This window comes from Callionymus lyra, chromosome 7 (genome assembly GCF_982586985.1).
Source record: "Callionymus lyra chromosome 7, fCalLyr1.hap1.1, whole genome shotgun sequence".
NCBI classification, from domain to species: Eukaryota; Metazoa; Chordata; class Actinopteri; order Syngnathiformes; family Callionymidae; genus Callionymus; species Callionymus lyra.
In genome coordinates, this window is record NC_141824.1 from 22719917 (window position 1) to 22745775 (window position 25859).

Consider the following 25859-nt stretch of genomic DNA (forward strand, 5'->3'; position numbering starts at 1 on the left):
TAAAAGTGTTTACAGCATCTACTTGAACTGAGTCTTTGCTTCTTGTGGCGGTCTAATCGCAGACAATAGGATGACGTCATGCCGGAAGACATCCCATAAACCCTGATCTTAAAATATTAAAAGTCATGTTGGTCCAATAATGTCATATACGTTTGTAGTTTGGTCCGGTTTGAGGGGTTGTTCTTATGTCACCGGGTGAGAAATCGTGAGGGTTTATAGACTGCAGCACCGCCTCACGACTCCTGTGTTGATTCCCCACAATGCTTTGCGGCGGCGGCGGAGTGTGGTGCTGATGCTGCGAGCCCAGCAGTCTGGATCTGAGCGTGGAGCAGGAGAAATGTCCCCCTGCTGGACTTAGGAGCGGGTGAGCGAAGATACCGGGAGACGAGGAGGTGCCCACGGCTGTTGCCCACCCCCCTACCACCACCACCACCTCACCCCCCCTCACCACCACATCCTTTATGCACAGCACGCTGCTCCGCTCCTCCCCAATACACACCTTGTGCGAGCATCATGGCCCGTTGAGAGACATGGAAGCCAAGCAGCACCAGATCAAGAGCCTTAAAAGCTACCCGGAGACTGGCGGCCGGAGTCTGCCGCCCGCCGGAGGAGGAGGTGGAGGAGGAGGAGGAGAGGGCGGCCACAGGGAGGCGGAGATGGAGACCAAGATCCAGAAAGCCATCGACTTCAAGGCGGAGGGTCACCGCTGCTACAAGGAGAAGAAATTCCGGGAAGCGATCGGCAAGTACCACCGGGCTCTGCTCCAGCTCAAGGGGGTCCACGTGATCGACGGGACCAGCGGCTCCGAGCCCGTGAACCTCCTGAACAAGCTGACCGAGGAGCAGAGGAGGACCGTGGAGAGCACCGAGATCGAGTGCTACGACAGCCTGACAGGTGAGTCTCCCCGTGTCCTGGTTTAACACCGCAGCTCTGAGCAGGTGCAGGAGACACTGAGTCATAGATGATGACAAAGACTTCATCAATGGATGAGGAATCACTGAGGAATCTCTTCACCCCCTTAGAAGTCCAGGAAGAAATGGACCAGATTACTCTTAGATATTTTACAAATCCCTGAGTCCAGTGTCATTTTCTTACTGTATACTTGCGACCTTGGCTCAACCTCAAAGGTTAATTTTTAGAGTTTTTGTAATAACCAGGAACATTTTAGTTTTACAGGATAGAATGAAAAAAATGATCTTTTATTTGTGGAAAAAACCCCGCTTTTATTATTGTATTGTTACTGTTTGAAAAAAACAGTAATTCTATGGCATCTGGAAATGGTTTTAAAGCACACAATACTATTTTATGACTCAAAATTATTATTAAATAAAAATTGAATTATATTGAGAGATCTTCAATTTGGACACAAAAGATAACATTTGTTGCTTTTGTAGGACATACCCTAAAAATGTTTTGGAACCAAACATATTTTCTTTTTCAAAGAAAAGTCAAAACTATTCAATACAAATTAGATGCTTTATTTAATACACGTTTTATATTTCAGAGAGTTTGTGAACTGGGACACGAAAGACATTTTTATTGTAGGACATACCCTTAAAGAAAAAGTTGTTCTTGCTCGTTGACATAACAATACTTGCTGTACGTCTGAATTTTTAAAAATGTTTATATGAGTCTCTACTTGTGATGCTTGTCCAGTATAGTAACAAGTAGAAGCTACATTATAGAGAGCAGAGGACAATTGTCTTTATACATTATACATTAAAAATGAAGAGGTGCTGATCCTCATCCCTCGCTCTCACCTTCATCCCTCTAATCTCGTGTAACGCTGCCACAAGATGGATGAATAAGCTCAGGCGACGATGAGCTCATGCAAACACGGTAGTTTCCCGTCACTGACGTGGCCTCGGTGATCTCATCGGTCGGAGGAGCTTGTGGCCCGGGCAGCTGCCATGATGTTCTGAAGGTCGCTGTGTGGGCCGCCTCCTCGAGCCTGTGGGGAGACCAGTGTGGCGTGAAGGAAACATGGGGGAGGAGATGTGTGTGTGAGGGGTGTGTGAGGGGGGTGGTATCAGGAGACAAAAAAACATGAAGGGGTGGAAAAAAACAAGAGGCGTTGAACACAGATTCGGTTTCAAGTGGCGACAGATGAGCAATGAAAATGTGGAGATGAGGAGCAGAGGCTGGTGAGGTGACGGGGTGGGTGGGGGCAGTGGTAAACCACAGGGGTTCGTGTTTACCATGGCAACCATCAGTGGGTCTTTTTTTCCTGCTGTCGTAACAGTAACATGTCGTTACAAGGGTCATTCTGGCTGAATAGTGATGGGAAATGTAGTTTTTCTGAGCCTCGTCTTCAGCACCATGTGTCCGGTTACATGATTGTTCTTGTTATTTTGGGCTCTTGGATGTTCTTGCGTGGGATTCGGATCCTTTTGTTCCCGAACTGTGCCTCCTGCGTCCGTCTGTCTCTTACTGTGTGGTCTTGCTTAGGCTTGGACGGAGAAGAGCTGGAGAGGAAAAAAACCTGGTATGACCAGTGGAAAAGTTCTGAGAATATAAATCAATATGAGCACAAAATAATGGTCCAGGTCTCCAGGGGGCAGCGGTGAGGCGAGGGCCGGAGTAGATTGGATCAGAGAGGTTTGACATGGAGGTGAGAGAGTCACTTGGAAGTATCATGGCAGCATGAGTTTGCAGAAAACGCTTGTAATGATCGGTTGAAGATGGCTTTGATACGTGATGAGCCGTCATGGCTGACATAGAAGCTCTGTGGTGCGTTCATGGTGTGTGGTAGAAGTCAGTGCGTCTCATTCTACAGGTCAATCAGTTGCTGATCCTGCCTGGATTCTATTAAATAGAGTGTCTCTGATTTAGTGCACACACACACACACACACACACCTGCATTGACTTTTACATTATCTACTCCATTATATTAAAAGAGTTTCAACCCATTACAGCAATTTAATGAGGAAACTCTTCGCCCCTTTGTAGCGTAATAAAGTTATAATGATCTTGAAAACATTAGCATCTTTGCTAATTACATTTTGCTCTTGACACTCACATTTTACTTTTCATTATTTTAATGGAGTATCTAATAAAACCAACACTTTGCCATGCATCCATAAAAACCTTTATACTTTTGTATTGAACCATGACCAGCGAGGGCAACATTTAAGTTCAACTAATGTGTTGATTTAAGTGTGTCTTAAATAGATGTTGGACTCTATTGTATCATCAGTATGTGTTTGTTTGTACAAAACTCTCTTTCCATCGAAATATTTACATTAGAAAATTATCTTAAGCCCCGCCCTCTGAAAACACTTTGTTTTCTGGAGATTAAATCTTGTTTACCATAACCACGCCCACTCTGCTGTGATTGGTCAAACATAAAGGTTTGTCAGCGCATGTCATTAATCCCAGAAGTCTCCACCTCCAAGGGACTCGCTGTATAAACAAAGCCGGGCGTGATTACAGCTGGCTGGAGGAGGAGTTAAGACCATTAATACATCATAATCTACTCTTGTAACCTCTCGTTTGCCGAGATTTCTGACTTTATAACTTTATACGTAATCAATCCCAGTAGTCTCCACCACAAATTGTATAAACAAAGCAGGGCATGATTACAGCTGGCTTGAGGAGAAGTGAAGCCATTATTACGTCATTATAGAATCCGCTCTCATAACCTCTTGTTCGCCGAGATTTCAGACGGGGGAGAACTTTATAAAATAAAAAGTTCAAAACATGGTCATGATGAGAGACTTACTGCATCTTGGAGAGGAAAATTCAACATTAGAAACATGTGAGTCATGTTGAGACATTGGAGGGTTGAGTTGCCCTTTACATTTTGGGGCTGTTGTGTCAAGCCAGAGGAAATGTAATTGTAAAATAAAACTGGATTAATTTGAGCAAAAAAGGAAGAAAATATGTGTAATTGAGCTGTAAAACTAATTGTTGATAATATAGAAACCACAAAAGAACTGTCATCAAAATGTTTAAATATTATTGGTTTATTTTGTGGGACTAAAAATACCAAAAAATAAGGGTAAAAAAACATGTTTTCAATGCATAAATTGCTGCTTGTGAATCACCTAGAAAACTGAATATATTAAAGTTTTACAAAAATAAAATAGTATTAAAATACATGTGTCAATCTTAAGGCCCAGGGGTTAAATTTGGCCGAGCCAGTTATCTTATGTTGCCCGATGTTAACATTTATAATGTGGCCTGTGTTTAATATAAGTAAAGGAACAGAATAAACTGAGATTTGCAACAAGAGTTGAACTTAGGTTGAAGGGACTTGAAAGTGTTTGGTGACACAGATTTCCAGACTTCCTTCCTTACCAAACCTGACTGTTTGGTAAACATATATTTTTCCAGCCCACTCAATCTGTTGTAGGTTTTCGGTGTGTGATTGATTTATATCATCAGTTTGATATTCTCACCTCATGACAGTCGGATAAATACATCCAAAAGGCCTCATGTTTTACCTTTAACCAGTAAGATTTAGCAGAAACATGGTCTCCAGGAAGCATCAACAGAGCGGTTCTGTCGGGCGGAGATGATGGATGTCCTGCTTGTCGTCCTCGTTACGGAACCTCGCGAGCTCACGTCTGAACACTTTCCTCCGGCGTCTGTCGCAGTTCACGGAGCTGCAACTTGTTGGCTGAAGGCGGACCACCTGTCAGACCGGCGCCGCCGTCCCTCGAGCGGCTGCTCGCAGAGACACCGCAGATGTGACCGCGGCTTGTTTGCGCCTCGACAAGAACGTCTTAAATGTCAGAACACGACGAGACAAAACGGCTCCTAATGATGTGTTTAACGGGCGAGCGAGTCTACAGCAGGTGAAGGTCGTTGTTCTTGTAGCAAAGATTCATCTGTTGAACTAAAATAAGATAAGTTATCCTCTCACCTTTCCTCGATCTCATGATGAGTTTGCTTTCTTCCCTCAGATGAACGATCTTCAAATAAACCCCAGTTAGCGTTCCCACAGCTTGACTTCTCTCCTCACTTCTTTGATCATCTTCACTTGTTAAGACAAGTTTGTCTTTTTAGCTCCGACACATCCGCGGCTCCTTTAATTCCTGAACCTTGTTTCGGATCATTAAAGACTCTTCACCCCGACAAATGTATCTGAAGATAATGACGCTTCACAGCCAGGTTTTGATAAATCAAGTGGAAAACATCTGAAGCATCTGTACTTAACACGTGGAGCCTCCATTTTCTTCCCGGGTCATTAAATCCAAACTGAATTTATGAACCGGATAATTTATAAGTTAGAGTAACTGCATCATCTTTAATGTGCTACGAGCACAGAGGAAACTCGATGATGCTTTATTCTCCAAACTAATCATTGTTGGTGTCGCAGCTTCACAACTAACTGGCCTGCCAAGTCATTTCATGTGGCCCCAGATTGTTTTTTACCTCAAAGTAGATTCATTCCGTGACCTTTGTGATGTTTAATTGTTGAAGATAAAATGAGGAACAGATTCTTACGGGTAAACAGAGACTTCCAGTAACAATACAACAAATGCCAAAGGAAATGAAATTTGTTCTGGGAAATGATATCAAACACAAAGATAATAAGGATGAATTGAGCGTTCAAAAATGAAATGAATGAATAAAGTCATACTTCTTATTACAGACAGTAAATGTAAATTTTGTTTTTTGTGTAATTGAATTTGACCCCCTTGTGTGTTGTCTGTTCAAGCTAGGCTACTAGGCTAACACATGAGACTACATCAAGGTTATACATGAATATAACATTCTTATATGCGTGATGTATTGTAGTAAAAAAATCCAGAATACAAAATCTTGACGCTAAATTCTGTTATTCTTATTAGCACCCTTAAAGGTTTAACAAAATGATCCATCCTCAGTCATTTTTTCTCTACTACCGAGGATTGAACACATTTGTTTCTAGTTCCCCCCGTTGTTGGCACAATGCAATTGCAATTGTCGTGAAAACTGAAGGGTCTCCAGTGCCAAAGAACAAATGAAAGACTATTGTTGAATCAGGGGTTTATTTTAACTTTTACTGGAGGTTTTTTTTGTACTTTATCTTTGATGGAAATCAATGCAACTGCTTTAATAATTTATCCAAATGCATTTTAAAACAGGCACACTTACCTTTGATGTTATATTATTGTGGATGATGAATGGTATTTTTTAAGGACTAAAAAGACTCAGCGTGTGGTTGGATGATGGACAGCGTTGTTTGTATATCATTTTCTTTGAATTTTTAACTTAAACCTGTGTTGATTTTACACATTGACTTGATATTATCGTGCTATTGAAGTTTTCCACGACGAGTCTTTCATCAACGTATGGAAGAGAAATCCCGCGACGTCCTCGCCGTCTCTTCCTGTGATTCACTACTGCTGCTGCAGATCTTCATCAGCGATGTGTAACACCACAGACGGGTTGATTCCACTGTAACCCGCTGCTAGTGTTTCAGACGCTCCTTCCATCAGAACCCGGAGCGGATCAGAAAACTCCTCCCTTTCATCCTCCGCCTGCTCCATCAGCAGGGGACGGAGCCGAGCCTGAGATAAAAGACGAGGAATCAAGATGAGAAGAGGCAGGATGCTGGAACACATCCATGGAAAGGTTATGGCGAGGGAGGGAGGAAGGAGAAAAAAAAGAAGAGTTTTCTTCGAGGAAATTGAGTTGCTAAAGGAGAGGGGATGTTGGTGTAACTTATGTCTGACATCAGAGAGGTGGTGGGACTTGAAGACAAGCCAGAGGATCGCTCTGTGCCAGAGCTGCAGATGGCATGAATTCCACGGACGCCTCTTCTACTGTACCAGTGGAACTGTGGACTTGCTGCAGCATTGAAGCACGAGAGAGACGCATGTGTGCTTCATAGAGATGCTGAATATTCTGGCAGCTATAAAAGTGGTATAGAAATTGTTTCTATATGTGTAAAGTTATTTCAAATTGACTTGTCGACCACTTAAGGGGCAAAATCGTATGTGATGGAATATAGAATCACAGTCAAAACACGTATTTTCTCCTCTTTAATAACCTCAGAACACGATAAACACTTGTGTTTTCCTCCTTCAAGCACTTACATACATCCTTCTTCCTAAATGGTATCACCCTTAACGTGTCCTAGACCAAGGAGATGATCATTGACCACAGACTGGACTGGTCAGCTCAGGAAAATGCGGTGAACAGGAAGGGTCAGAGCTTCCTGAGGCTGAGGTCTTTCGACGTTAGCAGTCAAATGTTGCACCTTTTCTATCAGTCTGTCGTAGCTAGTGCCGTGTTCTTTGGGGTTGTGTGTTTGGGCGACGGCATGACCTCGATGTATGTCTGTGATGGGGAAAACTGTGGACTCTGTGGGAGCATTTCTGGAGAAAAGAATGAAGGCTCTTATGCAGGGCATCCAGAGTAACCCTCGACACTTTTGCATGACACTATGGAGACTCAGAAGAGTAGCCGCAGCAACAGGCTCCTCTCCATGCACTGCAGAACCAAACGTTTTTCTTCTGCCATGCCAAGATGATGCAATAGAATTCTCCCTCTTGCTTGACGTGCACTTTTACTTTTTGTTGGCAACTTTTGAATGATTTATGCATGTATTTTTATATGTATCTTCCATTTGTCAATTACAATCTTTTCTTGCTAGAAAACATACTTTTGAATGCAAATAAACGTGGGGAAAAATGGTTTTAATGGAACACCATGACATTTACTAGAGGTGATCCACTTAAAAATGATTGTTAAATTCAATTTAATAACTTTTTGAAGTAACATAAATGATATATCTGAGCCAGATTTGGCTCTTGGTCCTTAAGTTTGACACTTATTTTCTACGTATTTAGGTGAAAATGACTTTTCGCACTTCTTCTAGTCATCACGACTGTAATGGTGCTACAGATTCAAGTCAAATGTTAAAGAGAATTCTTTCCGAATTTAAAGTTTAATTGACAGAAAACTAAACCGTTGAGCTGCTTCTGAGTAAATGAACCCAGAGAACCTGTTATGAGGAAAAAAAATTGTGTGTGTAATGTTTTTCAGTAATCCTACATGATGAAAAAAATTGTTCTTTTTGGCTCAAACTATTAAAAAATTACAAAACACAGTAAAATATCTATTTAGAAATCTGTCAAGTCCAGAGTCAATGATTCAACAAACTTAACAGTATGAACTTTCATTTAAGTGTGTTTGCATCTTAATTCATTTTTTGGCTAAATATTTTAAAAAGATTGGTTCTTTACTCGACTTATCATATCTGAGGCCCTTGTGTGACCCTGTGATGTTTTAAAAAAAAAAAAAAAATTGTGAATATAAATATGCCTGATTTTTTAAAAATCAATTACAATACCTTTTTTTTGGTGCAAATTTTCTTTCCCCAAATCAAATTGATTTCCAAAATATGCCATAAATTCCAATTAAATTGTGCTTTCTTTGTCACAATTTCACTCAGATTACACACAGCAACAATCTTTAACATTCATTAATTTAACATTTAAGGTTAAATGATTTGTGTTTCTAATTGGAATATTACGTCAATAAAACAAATAATAAATGTTTTTAGTAAATAACAACAAGATAATGAATTAGTGTCTTAAAATAAATCGAGCCGGAGTTTGACACGAGTCACGAATCCTGCAGCTTCAGCTGGACGGACTGAATACAAACCAATGAAATCTCTTTCTTATCACATTATAGCGGAACATCAGCCACTTATGAGAAGCTGCCACTCGCGTGGCCTGCTCGGACGAGGACGGCGGTCTGAAATAACTAGAAAGTCTGCGGCTGTCAGAGCTTTTTTATTCCATCAGCGTCAGTCGTGACAGACGAGGCTCGGAGGAAATTGAAACCGAGGTCTTGTCCTGACACGCTGATGGAAAGAGCCAGTCACCGAAGGACAGAGAGATGCGAATAATTCATCTTCCATCAACTCTCGGTAACGAGAATTGACTTAGGCTGGCTTTTCTTCTCGATAAAGCAGCCGACGCTATCATCCGAAAACCCATTTAATTTATTGCAGATTTTTAATGGAAGCACTTCCTTATAACAACACCCTTATCTTCCATTGATATGGCAGAATTTCTATAATAAATAACAATTCCAATGAATGTTTAAAGAAAGTTTTCAAGCCACTGAAGCTCAACACCTGAAGAATCCGAGCCAAAAGGCTTTTGGTATGTTTCCTGGTTGACCTTTTATAGAGTTACTCATCATATTTATCAAAGCTTCTGCGTAAACATAGAGTTTCTGCTCATTTTCCTTCAGAACAATTGACAGCAGCGGCAGACGATTGAAATCTACAGACTAGAGACGGATTGTCCTGCCTGTGTGCAAGACATGACTAATCGAATCAAGAAGACTCTCAAGGATTTAAGATGTAGCTCTCAATAAATGTCTCCTTTTTTTTTGGTTTATTAAATTGCAACGACTCTTAAAGCGGTGTCTGCGTTGACTCAAGCAAGTACAGAAGGGAGTCCTGGATCTTCATCTGGCTCCACACACCCTCAGTAAATCAATAATAACCCAAGATAATAAATAAAACATGCAATTTTCAAGTTTGGCTTCAAGGTTTACGATTATAATTTACGAGCTTGTTCCTGTTGACTCATCATTTCACTGTTAAAATGGTATTTCCGTGTTTACTATAAACGGTTGTGGACAGACCTACACTAGGGGTGTTAGAAAATAAATATTATGATGTTCTACTGCATAGATTATTTGAACTCTATCTATGATTTTAAATGATATATATATATAAAATTAATTATAATATGACATGTGTTAGCATAGATTTATGGTGTGTAGTTCATTATTGTGTGTAAAATCAAATCATTATTTTTTTCAACAATTCACATGCAAATATTTACAGTTTTTTTGGGTTGCTTTTGAACTTTCCACTGCTAGATGGCAGCAATCACTACATCCTACGCAGCTAAAGGTCGATTTGAAATCATGTGAGAGTTCAGCCATGACTGAGGATGAGAGGATACAGTCGACTGCAGCACATTTTAAAGCTGATGTTTGGACGTATATTAGTTTCAAAACAAATGAAAGCAGATACGACTTCGTCAAGAGTCATGTGGTCTGTAAATTCTGCAACACCAGAGTCAAATACTCGACAATACTACAAATATATCCTTGTTCCTACAGTATCACAAAATAATGTATTGTTGCCCCTGTAACGTGATACGTATTGTATTCTTGCCAATACAAAGCCCTAGTTAACACTCTCTGTGGCAAGTGGTGTAAGAAGTAGGATGGTCAGATGTTACATTTGTGTAAGAGTTGGTGAAGAACAACAAGCTTTTCTCCTTAAAAATGTTTTTTTTTTTCTGATTTTTCTCATCAGTGATAATATTTAAACCATCTGCCCAATATTGTGTGGCAGATCCTCCCACCGGACCATGGACTTTTTATTTGTCCTTCTCAGTCAGCAAAAGTCTTTGTAAGAGCATTTTTCGGAGGCAGGTACTCAAGTAAAAAAATATATAAAAGTTGTTTTAATAAATAAAAACAGTGTTATTAAATGAATGAGATGATGAGATGAGATTAAACACTGTTTTTCTTTTTTGCCTTTTCCATTTTTTCAAATTAATTTCTTAATTATTTCTTAATCATTTTCTTAATCATTTTCTTAATCATTTCCTAATTTAATTAATTAATGTCATAAATTCCACTAAAGTTTTGGTTATTTTGGTCACAATTTCACTTACAAAACTCTTATACATACAACGTACATTTTTCCAATAAAAACGATTCCCTGGCAGATTTTTAGGACCTGTTGTGATGTGATTTTGAACGGAACAAAACCCGTGGACTTGTCTAATCCTTTGAACGGTTGAACTGTGGATGAAAACAAAATGGCTTCCTGAGGAACAGACAGATGTGCAGGTGCTTGAGCACCACCTGGTAACTGCTCATGGATGCATGAGATTTAAAAAACCGAGATACGATGAAACATGTGATATATGAAGTAAAACTCTTCTTCTCTTTCTCCGTCCTATTCACTCCTAATGATCTTCTCAAGTGTATTGATTATTATAGGCAGATATGACAAGTTTACATAATAGTAGGTTTTATTACATACTCTTATTTAATACTTGGACAATAAAATGTAAAAATAATAAACTGACTAAAAAAGTGTGATGTCATATTTTTAATTTGTTTTCACACCATCTCTGTTCCCGAACTTAGCTTAGACTTTAGCATCTTCATCGGTCACAATAGCGATATAAACTTTTATCTACCTTACAGCTACAGCCTCATAAACAGACTTGGCTCCTGTGCCTTGAATTTTAAACAGATCTCCCCTTGTCACCTCCACCTGTTCCACCCCGCCCGCACTCTCTTCTTCGACTCCCTTGATCCACGTCCATCTCCCAGTAAATCTTTCTACATCCATTCACAACTATAATGAAACATTTATGGCTAATTATAAGTTTTTATCATCTTGAAATGGATGCAAATCTTCCTGCAGGATGTTTCTGTCTGTGATCCGCAGATGAAAGAATTGAGGCGATCGCTTCCTCGCCGGTATAAATATTTAACGAGACAATCATTAATCTCTAGCCGGAAACTATTTTCGGAGAGTGGAAACTTTCATGAGGGAGCAAATTGACAGAGATGGAAGACGACGATTCATCACCATGAATCAGCTTTGAGCGCACCTGTACAAAACAAAGGAGTCAAAACAACCTTGTAGTATCTTTTGATTCAATTCCTCCCGACTGACTCGAGTCACACGTGGATCACGGTGGAGAATTTTCTTCCTCTCACTCCACAAACCCCTCGGAGCGGCTCATCCGAAATAGTGTCTGAGTCATTTGTTCAGCTGGTGCGTCTCTCCACATTATGAAGACGCCCAGAGGGAAACATGGCTGCCAAACACCAGAGTGTAATTATGAGACGTCACCAGCAACACTTTTTATATTTGAGCGCCGACAATGAATTAGCTGCTTCCGTCTCAAACTTTAAAGTGATAGTTCACCTGAGGCACGCTTGGATGTTTAGGTATTTGGATGTTTTATTGTGTCTTTTTGAAAAAAAAAAAGTTCATTCCTCTCTGTCTACACCATAGAATAGTGAGAAATGTCATTTTTATATCCTGTTCATGTCAGAAAATGACAAATAAAAGTGATTTTATTTGATTTTTTAAATACCATACATGCTAAACATATCACCTCGTAATTCCTAAATGTTGACCAAACCAATTTAAAGCCCGTACCCTACATGAATATGTAGTGTTTTCTAATGTTTTTTTCTTTATTTTTAATGAAACTTTTTTTTAAATTTTATGTGAGAATAGTTACATATTTGATACATTTTGAATATCCTTTAACTTCATTCATTACATATATTCATACATTAAGCCATGTTGAAAACACCTGTTTAAAATAAACAACAATAATAAATAAACAAACAGTTAAAAAAAAACATTAAAAAATAACTAATAAAAAACTATATCTGGTTGTTACAAAGATACCGTTTAATAAAGTGATGAGTCAGACAAACTATTGCAGGAGCCAAGGTCTCAAGGAATTGTTATTATTTTTGGTAAGCTGAAGGTTAACCTCACCACCTTTAATGCACATCAGAAATAGAAACTGTTCAACCAAGTTTTATTTTATTTTTTTTAAAGGATTTTTCTTTAAGACGTTTTTATTTGTTCAGGCTTTTCCTTGATTTTCTGGAACTCCTGTTGTGTTATCAGTTTTATCTTGATGTTTAAAGTATATACTTTATTGAGTATTTTTTTGATTGTTTAAGCGCTTTGTGACCCTGGTCTGGAAAATTGCTATACAAATAAAAATTACTTACTTACTTACTTACTTACACTGTTAGCTTATCTTGACAACCATGCTAGCTATAGTCGTAGTGAAGTTACATCTAGGATGTCACTGATGGAGACACAGATCACTCTTAACCACATGAAGTTGAGTAGAAAATAATTTGAATTAGAATCACATCAATATGTGGACAATAAAAGCTTGTGGATCATTCACTGAAATTAAAAAGAAGGGATGATCCATCAGGGTGTGTGTCGGTCACACGATGGTCCATCATGAAGGGTCCAGTGAGTGGACAAGGACACGGCCTTGTGTTGGTGTTGAAGGACGGCGGTCCAAGATAGATGTGTGAGGAGATGATGGCTCTGAGCCGCATCAGTACGAGGCCGACTCTCCGCGTCTGCTGCACTCATTAGCAGGTGATGGACGGGCGACTAATCGCTGGGGTGTCCGGGGTTTCAAATTAGCCAGATCACGGTGTCACATGGTCTGTGATGGACAGCCGCTCGTGTCCAGAGGGACTCAGAGGCCGACAGAGATGTTCTGCAGACATTTTCGGAGCACGATTATAGATTATCCGCGTCTCTATCTTCTGGTTCGGTAAAGGTTCACCCGTAGAGATCTGCATTTATATAAGACCTTCTATAAGGGGGGACACATTACACTTCTATTGTCCTCACATGAGGTCCCTCATTAGGACGGATCCGTCCACCTCGTCTGGTTCTCGTGCCGACCCACGTCTCATTATTTTCCCCCTCCTTGTTTCCATCTTCTCATTTGCGCTGTCACTCCATCAGTGAAGCTCCTCTGATGCGATATGGACGATCGGTTCCGCAAACCTGATGCCTTTTGTGTCGGGTCCACATGAAATGTCTCTCAGACATGTAGGAGAATGACATTTTTTTCATTTAATAGTTTGAAATGACACGGTTCAATGTTTCTGACAATATAAAAGCCCTTTTCAGTCACTTTTAATCAGGAAAATTATATTTTAGCCACGACAAGAAAGTTCCACTTGAATTTAGCTCCTGATATTAATTCAAAATGTAGAAATATTTCAGATTAATCATGTGACAAGCAGATACATTAATTAAAACTTTGCAGTAGCCAAAGTGTCAAATTTCTTAAATTCAAATTATTTTTGGTACAAATCAGAAACTGTTCAAATAAGTATAATTTTCAAATGTATTATAGAATATTTATTTTTACAGTAATTTTTAGCTTAATAAAAGTCAAAGCAGTCTGAGTCCTGATGAAGTAACATTTACCACCTCCTTCAAAATAAAAGGGTGAAGAAAAATGTTTTCTCAACTTTAATGTAAGTTCAGTGAATTTTGAAGTGAATGTTATACTAAATGATATCAGCGCTAGCGAGCCAGATAATGATGAATAAACACATGCATCATAATAAAGAGTAAAATATCTCATAGGGACTTTTGTATTTCTCGCCCTGTTTCATTCATATAACTTTTGACAATAACTTCATCAATCCTGGAACTCTCCACATCCAAGGGACTCGTTGTATGAACAAAGCGGGGCTTGATTACAGCTGGTTGGAGTGAAGCCATTATCTCGTCATAATGGACTCTGCTCTTGTAACCTCTTGTTCGTCGAGATTTCAGACGGGGGAGAACTTTATAAAGTAATAACTTAAAAACATGGTCATGATGAGAGACTTACTGCATCTTGGAAAGGAAGATTCAATGTTTGAAACATGTGAGTGAGTCAGGAGAGTTGGGTTTGACCTTTAGTTGACCTTTAAGAACCAACAAAAAGTTTTGAAAGCACCTTAAGTACAGTTAATGGGGGGGAAAACGGTTTCAATAAAAACACGTTCAACCCCTTTTCTTTATTGAAGCAACATTTCTTTTTGATTGAGGCTACATGTTGATTGAATAATACATAACTACCTTCATACATCATCCCGGTCCGGTGAGGTCGTCCTGTCGCGCTGCATCCGACGCTCAGACTGCAGCTCCAACATTATTCCTCTGCTCTTCTTAATCTCTGGCTTCTGTCTGCCCTCGCTGCTCTGATGACGCCGTCATTATCGCAACCTTAATGCATCTCACCACAATCTGCGTTTCCTCTGGCATCCCATCCATCTGCCTAATGGTCCAGCCGGGCGTGGTCGGGCCAGTCATCGCTCCTGGACTCGTCCTGGTTCAGATCCACACTTTGTTCCTTTTACATCTTTAAAAAAAGAAAAGTTTTCTCAGTCGTTAATATCAAGACATCGGCTCCACTTTTATGTTTATAACAGTGTGTGTGTGTGTGGCAGCGTTTTGGCGTGCACGCCATTAGGTCTTTGTAGACTGTAACCGGATCCTCTGAGAGCTCTCGTCGTGATGGATGTGAGTGTGTCGGGACGAGAGCCGAACACTCGGTTGTAAAAACAAAGTGTAGTGAGAGTGTGTGGAGGGACGGAGGCCAAGTGAGGTGAGTCCACCTGACTGCTGATGACTCCGGATGAAGAGCATGAATTAAACATTGTTGTTTCTCCTGGAAAGTGGCAGCAGGATTGATGGTACCAATAAAGAAGAATCGATCAGGGTAGATTAAAGTTAGATAGAAGATTGTGGGTATCTTCCAATCTAGTGTTGATCTGAAAAGATGCTACAGTTGCTATTGATTCAGTCTTAGAATCCAGCAGTGGCAGCAAAACAAGTCACAAAATCAACTGGATCAAAAGTTCCTTCTCACTAAATTTGTAATTTCCCAACAAAATCTGTTGTATTTCAATTGACTTATTTATCAGTATAGTATTTGAAAACTCGCACATCATTGTTTGTCAAAATCAAATGGACTTAAAGCGATAGTTCACCCAAAATTCATTCATTTTCTACTCACATTCATGTCGACTAAAGGTTGGAATTATTTTCAGAGTAATCGGTTCCTCACAAATATGTATATTCAATATAATATAAATACCTTTTTTGTGCTTGTCCCTCTCGTATTGAGGCCTCGACATAAAGAATTGTTCCAAAAAAATGTTTTAAAAGTCTATATTTTAAGATAGTTTGTAGCAGAAGTTTAAAGAACAACAAGTGATACAGACAGGAAGTACTCTGGTTAAATATCGCGGGCACTTCCAGTGTAGACAGTAAACTGTGTGCGTTCCAGAAACACTCTAGATATTTAACCGGAGTACTTCCTGCCTGTATCATTGTTATTCTTTAAACTTATGCCACAAATGAGCATAAAATATAGGATTTAGAAGTTTTTTTCCAAACAATTCCTCTCGTCGAGGCTTCAATACATGATCGACGTTACAGAGGTATTTGGATTTTTTTGAGGTATTTCGATTTTTTTGAGGAAGAACACAAAGACAACTGAGCTCCAGTCGGTACGTTAAAATGAAAATGTATTTTTTGCCTATAACCCTCTATGTTCTTTAGCTTTATCTTTAGACTTAGATTGTATCATCTTGTTCCTTCTCTTTATTTCTCTTTGTTCTTGTTCTTATTTTATTTTAATTTATTTTTTATGAAAAATTGCTGTATTTGCTGTGGATAATTGTAAAAAAAAAACAATTTACCTAACCTAACCTAAATCTTTAAGGATTTTTCTTACACAGATTTTACACAATTAGCTTATCTTGATAACCCTGCTAGCTTTAGTCATAATGAAGTTACATCTAGGATTTCAGCGATGGAGACACAGATTACTCTAAAGATAATCCCAACACTTAGTCGACAGGAGGGTGAGTAGAAAATGAGTGACACATTCTTTTGACAAGATTCCTGGATCCAGATACAAATCCAAAACCAAAGCAAAATGAAGTCATCTCCTCCATGAATTTCCCATAAATGTCATTGAAATCTGAGTCAGACGCACTCCAGATGAACCTAGCAAGGGTAACGACTAAGATTGTTTCGCTTCCTCATGACTTGATACACGAGGAGAGCAACAAATCTAACCCTGTTTGATAACCAAGACAACTTCCTTTAACTCCTGGAAAGGTTTCCGTAGAGGAAATGGCCTTGAGCTCCTGCAGCATAACAAAGATGTCGTCTATTCGTTTGGATAGACATTCTTCCTGAGCCAGCCAAACTGTTGACACCTTGCTATGAACTATTCTGAATAGATTTTCTTCTCATCTTTCTCCACATATTCTGTCACGTCTCAACAAACTGCTGCCCGACAGCATCTCCACCCCCACAAGTCTCACCTCCGCTCCTGCACTTTAACTCCTTTTTACCAGTGTCATGCCCCTCTCTCTCTCTCTCTCTCTCTCTCTCTCTCTCTGCATCCCCCCAGCCCTCTCGTCTCCTGACTCACCCTTCCTCCCAGCTAATGGCCCCTGACTCATGTTGTTCACGGAGCCGTCGGAGTGTCAAGGGCAGAGTGAAGGAGACAAGACAGGTTAGACAAGAGCGAGGGAATGAAGGGGAATCATTCGGATGTTTCAGAACACCAGGCCGAACACGAGCTCGGAAGAAATAATGAGAGAAAGTGGAGATGAAAAGATTCTTTTTAAAAAATCAGAGGAGAAGATATTCCATTGATTTCAAGATCAGATAAAAGATGTTGCTTTTTAAATGAAACGATGAAAGAGGAAACGATGAAGATTAGAAATCCTTCAAGACTTTTCTAATATCAAGGCTTTAGTGTTTGGTTTTCAACAAAACAATATCTTGTGTTTTTTTTCACTTTGAGTCATTTTTTCTGCGCTCAACTCGAGCTGACACCAGTCTACATCAAATCCAGCGTATAGATAAGACTGTGACAGCCATGTGTCCTAAGAGGACCCTCAACACTTCTAGGATCCTGTCTCAAACTAGAAAGCAGAGTGTAGGACAGGAAGTAACAAAGCAAAATAAACTCAATCAACAGACAAAGACAAAATTAAGCTATTTGTACAACTCGATCGACACAGCAATTATGACCAGATATGTGTCACTCTATATCCTGGCTGTTTTTTTCCCCTAAATATTGTTCCCCCACATACATTTAACAATATATTTGGTCCTTTTAACATTTTAAATCTCAATAATAGAATTGATACAACAGGGCAACAGAGGGCAGTAGCCTTCTGGAAAACAGTAGCACAAAGCACTGCATGCTAGAGCAAGAACAGTTGTTTCTGAACCACCTCTAGGGACATATCTTCAACTGTCTCTAGGATCCAGATGATAATACGTAACACTACCAACATGTTATCATATGTTCCTTGTCTCTTTATCAAGTATTTCTTATAATTTCATTGAAACTCTTTTTTGAGTTATTTTCCCAAAAGACCTTGCAGGGTCAAGGTGACCCAAGAGCCTCAAGGCCCACAGAGATGCCACAAGGGACCATCAACAAAAAAAAATCAAAAATTATATTAAACTGTAAAAAATGTAAATAAGATGAAGAAGTTATTGGTTAATTGTACATTATTTCATTTTATAATGTATTTATTCAACCTTTTCAAGTTCCTTGCCCTATTATTTTCTTCTAAACGTTTTCATCTCATGAGTATATCCAGTCAAAAAAATAATTATATAATTTATTTTTTTTTAAAGTAAGAAATATAAAAGCGATTCATTGCAAAAAAATTACTGGATATACTCATGAAAGGAAACCGTTTAGAAGAAAAGAATAGGGAAAGGAACTTGAAAAGGTTGTATAAAGAATTGATCTAGAGATAAAAGCTTTAACATTGTTAGCACCAGAACATTTCTTAAGACTTCACAAGCGTCACATAAATACAGTCAAAGGGCCGTATGTGGCCCCGAGCACCACAGGTACGTCCAAGGCGACAGTAATTGCTTCTTTTTTGGTCCATGCTTGTGATCTTACAGAAGATGTTTATCGGTGTAATTGGACGGTCTCGGATAGATGTGCTGGAGGCCTGCTGTGGACAAAGAGATCGGCCCATGTTACCCTGACAGAAGAAATAAACTTGTGCAATAACTGGAGCTCAGCGCCGAGTGACTTCTGCAATATCAGCAGCTCTGTTGATCTCCTGCAGCCCACAAGACTATTTCTGCAATGTCATCGTGGTCAGACTTGAACATCCTCTCAGCGCTCACACTTCATCCTCAGCGCTCTTCTGTTCTGTTCAGCAGCTGCTCAGATCCACTCCGCCGCCTCCGGGCTCGATCTGCTTACACAACTTTTTTTATTTTTTATTCCTCATCGAGTCCCAAGTATCTTGTGAAGAGTGAGACAGAGTTTAGTGCTATTACAAGAGTGAGAAGTCAGCATAATGTGTCGCTTAAAAGATTCGATAATAGTCTGAGGATTCTTCACGTGGATCTAATTATCTCCGACTATTCATCTGTTCCCCACAGCGTGCCTGTTGCAGTCCGAGCTGGTGAACTACGAGCGGGTGAAGGAGTACTGTCTGAAGGTGCTGGGCCATCAGAGAGACCACTTCAAGGCCATGTACCGGGCCGGCATCGCCTTCTATCACCTGGGTGACTATGAATGTGCCCTGCGTTACCTGCGTGACGCCAAGAACCGTGAGCCTACAGGTGATGAAAAACACTGATGCACACATGAATATATATAACTCTGTATCACACAGTGCAGCGGATGATTTCAACATCATATCACAGTGTTGTTAAATCTAAAACAATGTTTTAATAATAGAAAACATTTTCTAAAACTCTTGCCACAATGGACTGAAAACGGGTATTTTCCCTTGTTTTGTCTCTGGGTCAAGTTGACCCAAAGAACCAACAAATATGTCTGTGGTATCCTTTGTGTTGTCTTACTTTCAGAGCTATTCATGGTCAGGCTCCTCCTTACATCACTGATCTGATCCAGCCTTACACCCCAGCTCGGGCTCTGAGGTCTGTGGATCAAAATCTACTTATGATTCCACGCACACGGCTCAGGACCAGAGGAGAGAAATCTTTTCAGGCTGTTGCTTCTAAGCTTTGGAACAATCTTCCTCTCTCTTTGCGCTTGATGGATCTACTGACTCCTTTAAGAAACATCTTAAGACGTTTCTATTTGTTCAGGCTTTTCCTTGATTTTCTGGAACTCCTGTGTTGTTCTCAGTATTATCTTGATCTTTAAAGTATGTACTTTTTTGAGTATTGTTTTGATTGTTTAAGCGCTTTGTGACCCTGGTCTCGAAAAGCGCTATATAAATAAATATTACTTACTTACTTACTTACAAACAAATTTGTGTTGGTTCTTCGGCTCAACTTGACCCAGAGACAACACAAGGGTAAAAAAAGATAGAAAGGTAGAAAGAAGGTGTTTTAAAAATATTTTTCAATTCATTGTTTGAATAAAGAACAACATATAAGAACATACAGGTAATTTAAGATGCAGAGAAATTTATGTCAAATATGGTGTAAATAAATCAAAGTTGAAAAAATTGTTTTAAAATGACCTTGAGAAGGCATTGGTTCTAGGTAAGATTTTCCCATGTTAAGCAGTCAGAGTCTCAAGTAAAACTTTAACAGAAGAGAGTAAATGGTAAATATTTTGCTATTAAAAGTATCATATATCTGAAAGATTACTTGAAGGTCACACTTATAGAATTGACATTGTCAATTTGTTGGTGCCAAAGATTTCCTTAGTTTTCTTTTGCGCCAGGTCTGGACGATCATTTCTATCCCAAACACAGCATTTAAAAACATTAAAACGACAACACCACCTCAAAAATGCAACATTATTTTTACAATAAGACAGTCAAAGTTATTGATTAAAGATACCCATGAGTGGAAGAGAGTAAGACTGCAGGACAGATAACTTAAGATGGTGGCAAATCAATTTCTTATGTCAACATTGTAAATCCGATACAGTCTTTTTCTCAGTCCATGGAGTGGTCGTAAGACGTACGGTCCACTGGGGAAAATATACAAAACAGTCAATCATGAACCAGGAAATACAAGAGTCCTGGCATAAAACAACCAAGAGGTACAAGTAGGTGTCAGGCATTACCAGGTAGATCTGGGCAACGAGCCGACACTAGTCTACATAAAATCCAGCGTGTAGATAAGACCGTGAAGATTCTGACTGTCAAAACATCCGCGCGTCTGAAGAGGACCTCGGAACCTGTCAACGGTCAGCAAAACAGAAAGCAATGAAGCTATTTTTACAAACCCAACTTGTTTAAAAGACGCCCACACCTACCCAACCTGGCAACAGCGACGCCTCATTTCACATCTCTGTGCAAACCTAACACTTAAAAATACTTCCTCTTGCCCATCAAAAGTTGTTGAACATTTCTCAGATGGATCGTTGTAATCATAAGATACGTTTTCTACCGTAGAATTGACATTGTACGTGCTGCCGTGGAGGTGGGAACATTTTTCCTCTCTTTTTTAAACAATTTTGTGTGTAAATATTGTGCAAAAAAAACATTGTTTCAACGAAAAGCAAATGTTAAGATAAAATAAAAAGATACAGAGATCAGGATAAAACATTGTGTTCAAGTGATAATATGATGCTAGCTTTTGATTCTTATATTATCAATTACTTTATTTTTGTGAAGGTTTTAGCCTCATATGATACTTAGATTATTCAAATTATTATTATTGAATGGTCTGATGTGTTTCCAGACACCAACGTGCTGCGATACATTCAGCTGACGGAGATGAAGATGAGCAAGAGTGGACAGCGGGAGCGAGAGAGCGGCAAAGAGACCCACGGCTGAACCCGGACCCTCCCTCGCCTCCACTGATCCTTCCACCTTCTGTCCCAGCGAGTTGTCCTGCATCCAGTCCCTCCTCGTACGACCTCAGTTGACCCCAGACAGTGCAGCCCCTGCAGACGGACGAAAAAACAGCGACTCCCGGGAAACAACAGGAGCTTCTTCCTCCTCCTCCTCCTCCTCCTCCTGCTCCTCCCGTGCTGCCTCCCCCTCAGGTGCTGCAGTAATTCTCCCTCGACAGTCAACAAAACATTGAAAAAAAAACAACAAGGAAACGTGTAATATATCAGTAATTGCTGGGAACAAGTAAAAAATATCATGGCAGACCATTTTGGTTAGTGTTTAAAAAAAAAAAAGAAAAACCTGCTTTTGTTTCTTCTTTCACTCTGCCTTCTCTCTCCGTCTATTTGAGGAGAAAAATAAAAAATGGCGCCCGGGGGCTCTGACATAGAAAGTGGGGTGTAGGTTTGTGCGGCGATGAAAGGATCCAGGGGTGTGAGACACATATCAAGACCATTCGTCTAATCTGATTGTACATCCCGCCGCGACTGGGCTCTCAGGCTCCTCAGACTATCAAACAGAAGGGAAAATCTGCAGCGAGCAGAAAACGTCTCTATGTTCTCTAAACGCTCCTTTATTCCTCACATATCTCCGTATCTGGACGTTTATTTATACAAGGGCTACTTCAAGTCTTTCATTGACTGTTTTTTTCCCTTTTTTTTTCGCTGTGGTGGATTTATTTGTCAATAGCTCGTGTGCGTGTGCAGCTGATGCTCTCGTGGAAACTGTTTTGTTGTCCGAGTCTCCTCTCGGTTCATTGTTGTCGTGTCAAGCTGCCCACTTCTAAAGGTGTGTTGATGATGTCACTACATGGGTGGGGGGGTCTTGTCATGATTTGTTAGAGAATAACTCTAGAAAAGGAACATTTATTCCATCGGTGGCTCGTCTTTTCAATCGTTTAACATTACGGGAAGAAGGGAAACAAAAACACGGGGAGGATAAGTTAGCAACACATCTGCCCTTAAAGCTCCAGTGTCTTCTCAGAGTTTGCCTTTTGAGATTTCTTCTTATAATCTGTAAAATCATACGTTTTTTGTGTTGATCGTATGAGAATTAAAGTGGTCCCTAAAAATACAACCCGATCTGTTGCACCGTATCATCGAAACAAAAGGATGCGCAGATGTTTGATTTAATTTCTTATTAGATGTTTGAATTTATATGTCAATCTTGACCAGTTCCTCACTGTGACACGTGTTCGAGGCCCTCAGGTCCGTGAAGCAGCAGCAGCACACAATCGGTTTACATCAGCTAGCATCGTCTGCTAGCTCACAACAACCCCTGGAATACATTCCAAAAGAATAATATAAAGGAAATAATGGATAAATATAAATATTTATTATTGCAGAAGTATATGTTGTTATGGAGAAAACTGTTGAAACATGTTTAAACACTGTATTACTAGCTACACTAAAACTACTCAAGTGTTAGCATCTTAGCCACCGCTAACAGATGCTAACACTTGACCGGAAAGTCTAATATAAAGTTTAAAAAAAGTCGAACCTATTGCACACAGAAAACACATTAGAAGTATGCTACATATTTGTTATTGGTTGTTGCGATTTATTAATTAGTTTAACTACATTAAAATTAATTTATATTTATTAAAGTCAAACATAGTCAAGCTTATTGCACAAAGAAAACACAAGCTAACTCTGTTACATGCTTTATTTGTAGTTTAATGACATTAAAATGAATTCATATTTTTATAGCTACAGTTTGAGTTAAAGATGGATTATAACAAACATAGTCACTTGATGTTGTTAAGTAGGTCTTAGAAGTGACACCAAGTAGAGGTTTAAAGTTATTTAAGACAACATATCATCATCTTGACTTTATTGCATTTTTTTTATTTACTCCTTAACCTGAAGTATCAAAACTCTTTTACGACAACAATATTTTCCTGTTCCTCTTCACTCAGGGGAGAAGGATCCACAAAACAACAAAAAGCAGCAGGAGCTGCATGTTTTCGGTCTCCATCGCTGCCAGTCCAGAAACGATTCACCCACAATCCCCTGGGGCTTTAGGTCTCCATCCACACTCCTCTCTCCATGGCATCATTCCGCCATTTTGTGTTTGTCCCGACTCTGCTTAGTCATTCCGGCCCCCAAGTACCAGATGAAAGTCACTTAATCCAGACTGATGTGTTCTCCAGATAAACCACACAGAGGTCGTCCACGTCCGTCCATCAAATAGAGCACAAAGAGAAAAACTTCAGTTTTTAAAAACTCCTGCTTTTGTTACCTGTATATGTTTGTCCGATGTTTGTGAATATATGACATAGCTCCACGATAAAAAGGGAACGTTTTATGGTTGTTTAAAGCTTTACTTTAGGAAAATAAAAGATTTGATTTACTGGCTGATACTGAGCTGCTTTTGTGACTGTGTCTGTATTTGTTGATATTTCGTCCCTTTTTCTTCAGAGGGGTCACGACCCCGCACTTTCTGTTTGTGTACAGTTCAGTGGCGACATACGGGGAAACTCTGACCGAGAAAACACCCTAACTTGTTTTATTTTATGCGAAGAGAGAAAAAGACATGACGTTTATGATAGACATTTATTTTCTCTTGAGGCTTTGTCTTACTGAAAAGATTTTATTTCTTTCTTTTTTGGTCCATTAAACATTGAAACACCAAGAGCCTCCATCACTGGTTTTACTGAACTGCTAGTCCAGGAATGCACTATTGATTGAAAATAAAGAATATGAAATATAATTCAAGGACTTACTGTTTTCAATAAGTGTGCATGATTTTTTTTCATTTTATGTGTATGATTGATGTAGTTGCAGAATTTTAAAATACTTCTAATTTGAAGGCATGTTTGATGAAAATAAATAAATATAAAAGGGGGCACCTGTGGGACTTATGTTTAAATGTTTTTTGTATTGATTAAGGTTTGTCTTGTTTATTAAATGTATCTTGTTGATTCCTTCATATGTTTAATCCCTTTTAAATATTAACATTAAAACAGGAAGTCTAACATAGTTTGTTAAAGGCTAAAAACAAACCTAAAAAAATCGGTTGTTATTATTTTCCTCCATTACATTTTTTAATTGTTATTGTCATTCAAATAATTAGTGTTGCCATAGAAACCAAACAACCTGTCCAATATCATTAAATGAAAAAAGACAGATGCTAGATAGTTGAACACTAACTAACACTTGCAACTTGCTGAATAAATACTATTAATACACATTTAAAAATGTGTACACTGCAAATATTATAGAGAGAATGCTAGTAACATTGTTAATACATGTAAAATCACCTGAAGTTCAAATAATAATATTATTCATAATTGTTGTTTTCAATTATCTCAAATTTACTTCAAACTTGTAAATTTACTATGTATGTTCAGTATGTATTTAGTTAGTATTAATTTTAAACTTGTATGTCCAACCCATTTATAATTCAAGTTACCACTTGTGTGATCGCACAAAAGCCCAAATAATATGTAAATCAATCAGGATTTGACCTAAAGAAACATGACCAGGGCTCAGGAGTTCTTCATGTCAGCAACAGCATATATCACTTTTAAATGTAAATAAGTCATACTTAAATACTTCTGACTCACTCTCTTTATTTTCTCTTAAAAATAGTTGTTTCTTTTTGACTTGATCTCCTTCTGAACCCTTTTGCGGATCTATCATTTTATTACAATGGTCTCTTAAGAATAAAACTGTGTGTGTGTTTGTGTGAGTGTGTGTGTGTGTGTGTGTGTGTGTGTGTGTGTGTGTGTGTGTGTGTGTGTGTGTGTGTGTGTGTGTGTGTGTGTGTGTGTGTGTGTGTGTGTGTGTGTGTGTGTGTGTGTGTGTGTGTGTGATGTGTGTGATGACCAGCATGCAGCTTGCTTTTTGCCACCTCTCTCTTCCCAATTCACTCTGAGTCCCATCATCCCTCTTTTTTTTGTCTTTTTTCTCTTCTGCTTAAAAATAGCCTCACTATGGAAGTCAGCAGGCGTTGCTAGGTAACTGGCTGGCGTCTGCAAGTGTTTGAGTGGCAGCCCCGCACATGATAAACACACAACCAGGCGTTTTTTTCACGCATGGATGTATCTACTATATAATAGAAAAATAAGTTTTAGAAATCTTTCTTTGTTGTTTAGAGCTACAACCAAATGAAAACCAAATCAATCCGAAACATCAAATGTCTGATTAATTTCTCCAAGAATGTACCTTCATTGTAGTGTCAAAGAAAGAGGTTTAATAAAATAAGAAAATAAAGAAAACCAACAAAATAGGACTTGTAAGGATACAATAGTGCCATCTAGAGGTTAGTTTCTGCTGCTGCAGAAAGAGTGCTCGTTCTAGGTGACATCATCTCCATCATGTTGTTGTTGTTCCTCTTGTATCTGTTTGGATGTTCTGCGGGAGGACGAGGCGCTCAGAACGTTTGTCGTCCCAGAACCAGAGGGTAACAGTTTTAAAGTACAACAACCTTCTGTGTTGAAGCCAATAAATAAGTTCAATAAATAAACATTTTA

General features: G+C 39.1%; 1 protein-coding gene across 1 annotated transcript; it reads left to right on the forward strand.

The window, feature by feature from the left end:
* The first annotated feature begins 283 nt into the window (after window positions 1-283).
* ttc9b (tetratricopeptide repeat domain 9B) lies at window positions 284-24094 on the forward strand. The gene is made up of 3 exons (XM_087796292.1): window positions 284-894; window positions 19002-19184; window positions 21231-24094. Exons 1-3 carry the CDS (start codon window positions 462-464, stop codon window positions 21323-21325), a joined length of 711 nt encoding a protein of 236 aa, XP_087652418.1. The 5' UTR covers window positions 284-461; the 3' UTR covers window positions 21326-24094.
* Window positions 24095-25859: the final 1765 nt, after the last annotated feature.

Excerpts from the sequence above, each read along its gene's own strand:
- ttc9b (XM_087796292.1), top strand. The coding sequence starts at position 462 with ATGCACAGCACGCTGCTCCGCTCCTCCCCAATACACACCTTGTGCGAG. Across the intron at positions 895-19,001 it reads GTGCTACGACAGCCTGACAG|CGTGCCTGTTGCAGTCCGAG; the intron begins GTGAGTCTCCCC and ends TGTTCCCCACAG. Across the intron at positions 19,185-21,230 it reads CAAGAACCGTGAGCCTACAG|ACACCAACGTGCTGCGATAC; the intron begins GTGATGAAAAAC and ends ATGTGTTTCCAG.